The sequence below is a fragment of the Monodon monoceros genome, unplaced genomic scaffold (genome assembly GCF_005190385.1).
Source record: "Monodon monoceros isolate NGI ecotype Baffin Bay Population unplaced genomic scaffold, NGI_Narwhal_1 Super_Scaffold_12, whole genome shotgun sequence".
Classification (NCBI taxonomy): Eukaryota; Metazoa; Chordata; class Mammalia; order Artiodactyla; family Monodontidae; genus Monodon; species Monodon monoceros.
In genome coordinates, this window is record NW_021703768.1 from 31,313,534 (window position 1) to 31,325,453 (window position 11,920).

The 11,920-nt window shown below is 38.8% G+C and overlaps 1 protein-coding gene across 3 annotated transcripts in view; it reads left to right on the forward strand.

The window, feature by feature from the left end:
- The window catches only part of WDR70 (WD repeat domain 70), a 307,123-nt gene that overhangs the window by 191,618 nt on the left and 103,585 nt on the right, over positions 1-11,920 (forward strand). For all 3 annotated transcript variants that reach the window (XM_029216477.1, XM_029216478.1, XM_029216479.1), the window contains one exon: positions 7,106-7,280. In XM_029216477.1, the coding sequence (XP_029072310.1) occupies positions 7,106-7,280 (175 nt within the window). The remainder of the gene's footprint in view (positions 1-7,105; positions 7,281-11,920) is intronic.

Sequence of the window (11,920 nt, forward strand, 5' to 3'; positions counted from 1 at the left end):
GGTTTATCTCTGAGCTTTCTATCCTGTTTCATTGATCTATATTTCTGTTTTTGTGCCAGTACCAGACTGTCTTGATTACTGTAGCTTTGTAGTATAGTCTGAAGTCAGGGAGCCGGATTCCTCCAGCTCCATTTTTCGTTCTCAAGACTGCTTTGACTATTCGGGGTCTATTGTGTTTCCATACAAACTGTGAAATTTTTGTTCTAGTTCTGTGAAAAATGCCAGTGGTAGTTTGATAGGGATTGCATTAAATCTGTAGATTGCTTTGGGTAGTAGAGTCGTTTTCACAATGTTGATTCTTCCAGTCCAAGAGCATGGTATATCTCTCCATCTATTTGTATCATCTTTAATTTCTTTCATCAGTGTCTTATAGTTTTCTGCATACAGGTCTTTTGTCTCCTTTGGCAGGTTAATTCCTAGATATTTTATTCTTTATGTTGCAATGGGAAATGGAAGTGTTTTCTTGATTTCACTTGCAGATTTTTCATCATTAGTATATAGGAATGCAAGAGATTTCTGTGCATTACTTTTGTATCCTGCTACTTTTCCAAATTCATTGATTAGCTCTAGTAGTTTTCTGGTAGCATCTTTAGGATTCTCTATGTATAGTATCATGTCATCTGCAAACAGTGACAGCTTTACTTCTTCTTTTCCAATTTGGATTCCTTTTATTTCCTTTTCTTCTCTGATTGCTGTGGCTAAAACTTCCAAAACTATATTGAATAATAGTGGTGAGAGTGGACAACCTTGTCTTGTTCCTGATCATAGTGGAAATGGTTTCATTTTTTCACCATTGAGGATGATGTTGGCTGTGGGTTTGTCATATATGGCCTTTATTATGTTGAGGAAAGTTCCCTCTATGCCTGCTTTCTGCAGGTTTTTTATCATAAATTGGTGTTGAATTTTGTCAAAAGCTTTCTCTGCATCGACTGAGATGATCATATGGTTTTTCTCCTTCAATGTGTTAATATGGTTTATCACATTGATTGATTTGTGTATATTGAAGAATCCTTGCATTCCTGGAATAAATCCCACTTGATCATGGTGTATGATCCTTTTAATGTGCTGTTGGATTCTGTTTGCTAGTATTTTGTTGAGGATTTTTGCATCTGTGTTCATCAGTGATATTGGCCTGTAGTTTTCTTTCTTTGTGACATCCTTGTCTGGTTTTGGTATCAAGGTGATGATGGCCTCGTAGAATGAGTTTGGGAGTGTTCCTCCCTCTGCTATATTTTGGAAGAGTTTGAGAAGAATAGGTGTTAGCTCTTTTCTAAATGTTTGACAGAATTCGCCTGTGAAGCCATCTGGTCCTAGGCTTTTGTTTGTTGGAAGATTTTTAATCACAGTTTCAATTTCAGTGCTTGTGATTGGTCTGTTCATATTTTCTATTTCTTCCTGATTCAGTCTTGGCTGGTTGTGTATTTCTAAGAATTTGTCCATTTCTTCCAGGTTGTCCATTTTATTGGCATAGAGTTGCTTGTAGTAATCTCGCGTGATCCTTTGTATTTCTGCCATGTCAATTGTTACTTCTTTTTCATTTCTAATTCTGTTGATTTGAGTCTTCTCCCTTTTTTTCTTGATGAGTCTGGCTAATGGTTTATCAATTTTTTTTATCTTCTCAAAGAACCAGCTTTTAGTTTTATTGATCTTTGCTATCGTTTCCTTCATTTATTTCTGATCTTCATGATTTCTTTCCTTCTGCTAACTTTGGGGTTTTTTTGTTCTTCTTTCTCTAATTGCTTTAGGTGAAAGGTTAGGTTGTTTATTTGAGATGTTGCCTGTTTCTTAAGGTAGTATTGTATTGCTATAAACTTCCCTCTTAGAACTGCTTTTGCTGCATCCCATAGGTTTTGGGTCATCGTGTCTCCATTGTCATTTGTTTCTAGGTATTTTTTGATTTCGTCTGTGATTTCCTCAGTGATCATTTGGTTATTAAGTAGTGTATTGTTTAGTCTCCATGTGCTTGTATTTTTTACAGATCTTTTCCTGTAATTGATACCTAGTCTCATAGTATTGTGCTAGGAAAAGATACTTGATACGATTTCAATTTTCTTAAATTTACCAAGGCTTGATTTGTGACCCATGATATGATCTATCCTGGAGAATGTTTCATGAGCACTTGAGAAGAATGTGTGTTTTGTTGTTTTTGGATTGAATGTCCTATAAATATCAGTTAAGTCCATCTTGTTTAATGGATTATTTAAAGCTTGTGTTTCCTTATTTATTTTCATTTTGGATGATCTGTCCATTGGTGAAAGTGGGTTGTTAAAGTTCTTTACTATGATTGTGTTACTGTCGATTTCCTCCTTTATGGCTGTTAGTATTTGCCTTATATATTGAGGTGCTCCTATGTTGGGTGCATAAATATTTACAATTGTTATATCTTCTTCTTGGATCGATCCCTTGATCATTATGTAGTGTCCTTCTTTGTCTCTTATAATAGTCTTTATTTTAAAGTCTATTTTGTCTGATATGAGATGCTACTCCAGCTTTCTTTGATTTCCATTTGCATGGAATATCTTTTTCCATCCCCTCACTTTCAGTCTGTATGTGTCCTACGTCTAAACTGCGTCTCCTGTATACAGCATATATACAGGTGTTGTTTTTGTATCCATTCAGCGAGTCTGTGTCTTTTGGTTGGAGCATTTAATCCATTTACATTTAAGGTAATTATCGATATGTATGTTCCTATTCTCATATTCTTTTTTTTTTTTTTTTTGCGGTACGCGGGCCTCTCACTGTTGTTGCCTCTCCTGTTGCGGAGCACAGGCTCCGGACCCGCAGGCACTCAGCGGCCATGGCTCATGGGTCCAGCCGCTCCATGGCATGTGGGATCTTCCCGGACTGGGGCACGAACCCATGTCCCCTGCATCGGCAGTCGGACTCTCAACCACTGCGCCACCAGGGAAGCCCCTATTCCCATATTCTTAATTGTTTTGGGTTTGTTATTGTAGGTGTTTTCCTTCTCTTGTGTTTCCTGCCTAGAGAAGTTCCTGTAGCATTGTTGTAAAGCTGGTTTGGTGGTGCTGAACTCTCTCAGCTTTTGCTTGTCTGTAAACGTTTTAATTTCTCCATCAAATCTGAATGAGATCCTTGCTGTGTAGAATAATCTTGGTTGTAGGTTTTTCTCCTTCATGACTTTAAATATGTCCTGCCACTCCCTTCTGGGTTGCAGAGTTTTTGGTGAAAGATCAGCTGTTGACCTATGGGGATTCCCTTGTGTGTTATTTGTTGGTTTTCCCTTGCTGCTTTTAATATATTTTCTTTGTATTTAATTTTTGATAGTTTGATTAATATGTGTTTTGGCATGTTTCTCCTTGGATTATCCTGTATGGGACTCTCTGTGCTTCCTGGACTTGATTACTTATTTCCTTTCCCATATTAGGAAAGTTTTCAACTATAATCTCTTCAAACATTTTCTCAGTCCCTTTCTTTTTCTCTTCTTCTTCTGGGACCCCTATAATTTTAATGTTGGTGCATTTAATGTTGTCCCAGAGGTCTCTGAGACTGTCCTCAATTCTTTTCATTCTTTTTTCTTTATTTTGCTCTGCAGTAGTTATTTCCACTATTTTATCTTCCAGGTCACTTATCCGTTCTTCTGCCTCAGTTATTCTGCTATTGTTCCCTTCTAGAGAATTTTTAATTTCATTTATTATGTTGTTCATCATTGTTTGTTTGCTCTTTAGTTTTTCTTGGTCCTTGTTAAATGTTTGTTGTATTTTGTCTATTCTATTTCCAAGATTTTGGATCATCTTTACTATCATTTTTCTGAATTCTTTTTCAGCTAGACTGCCTATTTCCTCTTCATTTATTAGGTGTGGTGGGTGTTTACCTTGCTCCTTCATCTGCTGTGTGTTTTTCTGTCTTCTCATTTTGCTTTACTTACTGTGTTTGGGGTCTCGTTTTCGCAGGCTACAGGTTTGTAGTTCCTGTTGTTTTTGGTGTCTGTCCTCAGTGGCTAAGGTTGGTTCAGTGGGTTGTGTAGGCTTCCTGGTTGAGGGGACTAGTGCCTGTTTTGTGGTGGATGAGGCTGGATCTTGTCTTTCTGGTGGGCAGGTCCATGTCTGGTGGTGTGTTTTGCGGTGTCCGTGGACTTATTATGATTTTAGGCAGTCTCTCTGCTAATGGATGGGGCTGTGTTCCTGGTTGCTAGTTGTTTGGCATGGGGTGTCAAGCACTATAGCTTGCTGGTTGGTGATTGAAGCTGGGTATTGGCATTGAGATGGAGATCTGTGGGAGATTTTCACCATTTGATATTACGTGGAGCTGGGAGGTCTCTCGTGGACCAGTGTCCTGAAGTTGGCTCTGCCACCTCAGAGGCACAGCACTGACTCCTGGCTGGAGCTCCAAGAGCCTTTCATCCACACGGCTCAGAATAAAAGGGAGAAAAAATAGAAAGAAAGAGAGAAAGAGTATAAAATAAAATAATTAAAATAAAAAATAATTATTAAGAAAAAAAATTTTTTAAGTAAAAAAGAAATGGACGGACAGAACCGTAGGACAAATGGTGAAAGCAAAGCTATACAGACAAAATCACACACAGAAGCTTACACACTCAGAAAGAGAAAAAGGGGAAAAAATAATACATCTTTGCTCCCAAAGTCCAACTCCTCAATTTGGCATGATTTCTTGACTATTCAGGTATTCCACAGATGCAGGGTACATGAAGTTGACTGTGGAGATTTCATCCACTGCTCCTGAGGCTGCTGGGAGAGATTTCCCTTTCTCTTCTTTGTTCGCACAGGTCCTGGGGTTCAGCTTTGGATTTGGCCCTGCCTCTGCGTGTAGGTCTCCCGAGAGCATCTGTTCCCAGCCCCGACAGGACAGGCTGATTCGGGGGCTCTGGCTCACTCAGGCCGGGGGGAGGGATGGGTACGGTTGCGGTGCGAGCCTGTGGAGGCAGAGGCCAGCTGGACTTTGCAACAGCCTCAGGCGCGCCATGCATTCTCCCGGGGAAGTTGTCCCTGGATCACGGGACTCTGGCAGTGGCGGGCTGCACAGGCTCCCGGGAGGGGAGGTGGGGATAGTGACCTGTGCTTGCACACAGGCTTCTTGGTGGCCGCAGCAGCACCCTTAGTGTCCCATGCCCGTCTCTGGGGTCTGCGCCGATAGCCGCGGCTCGCGCCCGTCTGTGGAGCTCCTTTAAGCGGCGCTTTTAAACCCCTCTCCTAGCGCACCAGGAAACAAATAGGGAAGAAAAAGTCTCTTGCCTCTTCGGCAGTTCCAGACCTTTTCCCGGACTCCCTTCCAGCTAGCTGTGGTGCACTAGCCCCCGTCAGGCTGTGTTCACGCCCCCAACCCCAGTCCTCTCTGTGGTATCCGACCTCCAAAGCCCGAGCCTCAGCTCCCAGCCCCGCCCGCCCCGGCGGGTGAGCAGACAAGCCTCTCGGGCTGGTGAGTGCCGGTCGGCACCGATCCTCTGTGCAGGACTCTCTCCGCTTTGCCCTCCGCACCCCTGTGGCTGCACTCTCCTCTGCGACTCTGAAGCTTCCCCCTCCGCCACCCGCAGCCTCCGCCCACGAAGGGGCTTCCTAGTGTGTGGAAACCTTTCCTCCTTCACGGCTCCCTCCCACTGATGCAGGTCCCGTCCCTATCCTTTTGTCTCTGTTTATTTTTTTTTCTTTTGCCCTACCCAGGTACGTGGGGGAGTTTCTTGCCTTTGGGAGGTCTTAGGTCTTCTGCCAGCATTCAGTAAGGTGTTCTGTAGGAGTTGTTCCACATGTAGATGTATTTCTTTTGTATCTGTGGAGAGGAAGGTGATCTCCGCGTCTTACTCTTCTGCCATCTTGAAGCTGCCTCCTTTTCCTATTTTTGATCGGATTAATTTTTGGTTTCCATTTTTCTCCATTATTATATTTTCATTATAAAAATTGTCTTAGCGATTGCTTGAGAGTTAGTAATATACATCTTTAATGTAGCAAAGTCTCTATTCAAATAATATTTTACCATTTCAAATATAGTATAAACTGTATACTTTCATTCCTCCCTCCCAACCTTTGTGCTATTTCTGTCACACCTTTTACTTGAACATATGTTACAAACCTCACAATATGTTATTATTTTTGCTGTATAGCCACTTATCTTTTAAGGAGATTTAAACATTTTAAATGTTTTACATTTAATGTCTTTTACATTACCCTCGTTTTTACCATATGTGGCACTCTTCATTTCTTAGTGTAGATTCATATTTCCATTTGTGTCATATTTGTTCTTTGTGAAGAATTTCTTTTAACATTTCTTGTAGTCCGTATCTGATGGAAATGAATTATCTCAGCTTTTGTTTATCAGAAAAAGCCTCTATTTCACCTTCTTTTTAAATATGTTTTCTCTGGCTTTAGAATATTAGATTGACTTTTTTTTTCTTTCAGAACTTTAGAGTTGTTGGTCTGTAGTGGTTTAGCCTGGGTAGTTTCTGCAAAGAAGTTGATAGTCTTTGGTTTTTCTGTATTTTTTTTTCTCATATAGATTTTATTCTAGCCTCCCTCAGTGGCAGTACTCCTTGCCTGGGGCTGTGAGCCGGAAGGTGTTCGTTCTGTCTCTGCTCCAGCTCTAGACTGCTATTAGTGGTTACTTGGTGGAAACTTGAGGCAGTCAGCCTCCCCCAGAGACATGAGATATTTGCCTGGGCCCTAGAGCAGGACATCATTCTTTCTTAGTGACCAGTTTTTTTCAGTTTGTTTTCTGGTGTGTGTTATATAGCAGTACATTAACACATGTAATTTAGAAATTAATGTGTGTATGTAGGGGGTGTATTATGTTCAACAGTTTTACTGATCAGAGTGTATAGTCAGAATTGTTTGGAAGCTGCTGCTTTAGAGGGTCAGAACTAAGAACTCTGACAGATTTAAAGTGGAATTTGCCACTTGCTATTTGATTTCATGACAACACAATTTGGATGGTTCACTTTATTTTAGTGGGTAATCTCATTTATAAGCGTAGAATGTTTTACAATGCACATTTTATTTAAAATATTTAAATACTAACTAAAAATTTAAAAACATTAATTAGATTTATATGCTTAAAAGGTGAAGCAGTCTTTGTGAACTTTTTTGTATTTTAAAATCCTTTCTTTTTTATAAATGAAGATCTCCGTATTCTTTTTTAGGACTGTGAGGACATGGGAAGTTGAAAATCCAAAGAAGCAAAAAAGTGTGTTTAAACCACGGACAATGCAGGGTAAAAAAGTAATTCCCACCACTTGTACATATAGTAGAGATGGAAACCTCATAGCAGCTGCCTGCCAGAATGGAAGCATACAGATCTGGGACCGAAATTTGACTGTAAGTTAAGGACATTTAAGTCCTCTTTTCTTAGAAGAAAACCGCCTTACAAAGCCAAACATCATGTTAAAATATTATGAAGGTCAATTTCCTGAGTTTAGCTCTAATTTAAACTTCAGTGTTAGTTGATAAAACTTTGGGACTTTTGCAGTAAACAGCATTTTAGCAAACATTCCAGCTCAGTATTTTCCAATGTGTATTAGATTTTGTTTTTAAAATAAGCTAAATCTTTTGGTATAAAATTTAAAAAGCATAGTGCAGTTTATTATACGACATCTCAGTATACTTGATTTTGAAAGTGAAGGATTTGACAGTAATATAAAACAAGACTAGGCAGAGCACTAGAAAATACCCTTTAAAAGATTTGAGAAAACCATGAAATAGCAAGGACAATCCATCAGTTGTTATGCAATTATTTCTTTAGTAATTTAAATAATATTTTGTTTTGACATTCTGTGACATTCCATTTGAATATGTTTCAGATTTTTTTTCTTTTCAGTTTTTGGTCATTATTAGAATAAATAAACTTTGGAATTGGAAGGGATCATAGAATTCTTTAACCACAGAAATAATGAATAAGGTAATGAATAGCCTTTGGCTAATTTTGTGAATTACCATAAGCTTTGAAAAAGGTTTTGTTGTATGCATAGATGGTAAAACAAGAATTTTTAAGTGGAATGATTCTAGATTACCAAAGTTAAAATGAAAATCTACACTAATGTTATAATACAAATTGGTTATCTTATTTTTTTTATAATTAAAAAAATTTATTTTATTTACTTATTTTTGACTGCATTGGGTCTTTGTTGCTGCTCACAGGCTTTCTCTAGTTGCGGCGAGCGGGGGCTGCTCTTCGTTGCGGTGGCTTCTCATGTTGTGGAGCACGGGCTCTAGGTGCGCAGGCTTCAGTAGTTGTGGCGCACGGGCTGAGCAGTTGTGGCTCACAGGCTCTAGAGCACAGGCTCAGTAGTTGTGGTGCACGGGCTTAGTTGCTCCACAGCATGTGGGATCTTCCTGGACCAGGGCTCGAACCTGTGTCCCCTGCATTGGCAGGCAGATTCTTAACCACTGAGCCACCAGGGAAGCCCCAGTTATTTTAATAAAAGGTGATGGTCAAATTTTTAATTTAATAAATATTAAGTACATACTATATGCAGGCACTATTCTGGGCACTGCAAATACTGTAGATTATCCAAAATTTCTGCCTTCATAGAGTTTACATTCTTGTTCTTTTTAACAATTATAAAAATAATTTTCTTTCAAATAAAATTGCCTATCAAACACTTACATTTTGAAAGGGGCCCCAGGAAACCTAGTTGTCTTTTCAGGCAGATGAGTTAAAGTCAGTTTTCTTGGAATAAGGTAAAAAATAGTGATAGGAAAAAGGAGTCCATGTTGAGATTGCTGGAAATATCTTTGGCATTTTCTGTTTGTCAGATCTTTTTATTTCTGTTTTCATTTCCACTATAAACCCCATAATGCTTCATAACAGCTCAGAGATTTAAAAAATCCTTTGAATTGTAAACTGAGTTTTAACAAAGCAATAAATTTTTTAGTTCCTAGCTTTCATCGTCTCTGGGTGCTGTTGATTTAAACATAGAAATTCTAAAACATGAAGTTTTCTTATCTAGCTTTAATAGTGATGTGTTTGGTGTATGTATGTATATATATATATATATATATATATATATGTATATGTATATATATGCGTTTTCTTAGAAACCATATATTTTCATAAAGTTCAGTATAGTTTTTAGAGATGGGTCTTGCACATCTCTTGAAATAATTAGTATATCTCCTATTTCCCATTTTGTAGAAACCAAAGCTATTTGAATGCCAGTTCCCCCCCCCCAAATCTTTTAAGCCATTCTTCTAATCACAGACTTTGATTCTGTTTATTTAATAATACATGAATGTAAAGCTAATTATACCACATCCTATTCATCGTATTTCATTCATAGTTTTAAACCTGCATGTGTGTGTGTGTCACCTGAAGACAAATCAAATTGAGAGGAAAAAACTTGCTAGCAGGAAACACAGTTTGATTAAAAAAACAGCTTAAAAAATGTTCTTAACTATTACTTTAGCAATAGTAAGTCATCTACAGGGAAACACTAAAGCTGAGATAAGAAACCCTAATAACAATGTTTTTTTTCCACACAGTAGCCAAAGAATTACATGGCAGATAATGGTTAATACATGTTTTGTGACAATTAAGTAAAGCTATCACAGTTGCCATGTTTAATCATAGAATTTTCATTAGACCAATTGAACTTCAGCAAATTAAATGAAATGTATTTCTTTTCTTAGAAGTAAATTGTCTATCAGTGATAAATTCCTGTGTTCTCAAGACCTACCTTTATTCTAGAATTATGCTGGCTAGTATAGTAGCCACTAGCCACATCTGACTATTTCAATTTAAAATAATTAAAATAAAATATAAAAAGAAACGAAATTGAGTTATTTGTAGTGAGGTGGATGGACCTAGAGTCTGTCATACAGAGTGAAGTAAGTCAGAAAGAGAAAAACAAATACCGTATGCTAACACATATATATGGAATCTAAGAAGAAAAAAAAAAAGAAGGTCATGGAGAATCTAGGGGCAAGATGGGAATAAAGACATGGACTACTATAAAGACTAAAATAAAGACTACTATAAAGACTAAAATAAAGACTAAAGACTACTAGAGCATGGACTTGAGGATATGGGGAGGGGGAAGGGTAAGCTGTGACAAAGTGAGAGAGTGGCATGGACATATATACACTACCAAACATAAAATAGCTAGCTAGTGGGAAGTAGCCACATAGCACAGGGAGATCAGCTAGGTGGTTTGTGACCACCTAGAGGGGTGGGATAGGAAGGGTGGGAGGGAGGGAGACACAAGAGGGAAGAGATATGGGAACATATGTATATGTATAACTGATTCACTTTGTTATAAAGCAGAAACTAACACACCATTGTAAAGCAATTATACTCCAATAAGGTGTTAAAAAATAAAATAAAATATAATTAAAATTTCAGTTCCTCGGTCATACTAGCTACTTATTGGACAGCACAGATAGAGAACATTCTCATCATTGCAGAAAGTTCTGTTGAACATTGCTGCTCAAGAGGAGTGTTTGTTTGCCCAGCATCCCTCTCAGTCATATGATGCTGGGCTGTCTTTAAATTTGAGAGGAAGCCCAGTTCAGAGGAGCTTCTACAGGTCTGCGCTGCCTTCCTGCTCCCTCATTCCCCATTCAGCAGCACTTATGTGAGCAACAGCGAGGAGGCCACTGCTTGGTTGGAGTAAAGTGAGGGAGGTGCAGAATATGGGCAGATGACGTTGGAGAGGTAACAGCATGCCCCCTGACTCAGGGCCTTTGCATATGCATAACCCTTCAGCCTCCAACATTCTTCTCTTAGGTGTTCACACGGCTTTTCCCCCTCACCTCTTTCAGTACTTTGCTCAGATTTTCGCTTCTCAGCAAGACCTTCCCTGACTCCACACTATGTACAATTGCAACCTTCACCCCACCAGTGGCACTCTCTATCCCTCTTATTTTCTTCCATAGGGCTGATCATCTTCTGATATACTATACTATATATTTTACTTGTTTATTGAATTGTCAGTTTATTTCTAAGAAGTCATTAAAAAATAGTAGCATAAAGTACTATCCTTGTTATATGAAAGCATAATGAGATAGAGATATGAGAGGGAGAGAGGGAGATACTGATGTTATTTTTCATGTATCCTTAATGATGTAGAAACATAATCTGTGTTAACATAGATAGATTTTTGAAAACTGTTTTCATGTCTCTCTCACGTATAATTTCTGGCTTTTAAAATATTCCAGCTTGTATAGTCTTATGAATACCCAATGACTTCTTCTGTTCAAATAAAAACACCTATTGAATTCTTTGGACATATTTTGCTCAAAGCAGCATTAGTGCTCTTTAATATCTATCAGGAGTCTACAATACGCTAGACTCTTTACTAAAAGAACATGCTGTACTTCCTTGTACTGCAGTCACTCTTTGTCGACTAAGATTTTGGCAGGAAAATGAGGACCCATCGTCTTCATGGAGTTCTGCTTTCCCTAGATCCAGGTGATGGGAGGGAATAATATTTGAAGTTTGACTTGGCAATAGGGTACCACCAGCAACTTGACCCACTCTCCACCTGACTGCCTCCTGCTGCTCCTTTGGCCTGCAACCCCAGCCCAGATTTGGAACATGAGCACACGCTACAACCCCTTACCAGGAAAGCCTCAAGCCTGTGAGACACTGCAGAGACATTTCTCTAGCTCAGAGGTTAATCAGTGCCCACATTCTCTCAGCCATACTAGAGAATGGTTGGTATGGTTCAGAGAAAGCTGGGGCAAGAACTAGTAATCACACCAGGAGATAAGCTTCTGGGCAGATAAGCCCCTGGTGAATAAGAGAACAGGTATGAAGGAGAAAGAATACAGAAAATAAAATCACCAGTAGTAGCTTGCATCCAGTGTTCCACAAATCTTTAAATGTCTCCAGTCACCTTCAGATAACCCAAGTTAAGATTAGGTTGATTTATGGCCTACTACATCTTTCCCTTTATTTGTGTGTGTGTGTGTGCGTGTGTGCGTGTGTGTATATATACACACACATGCACACACGCACA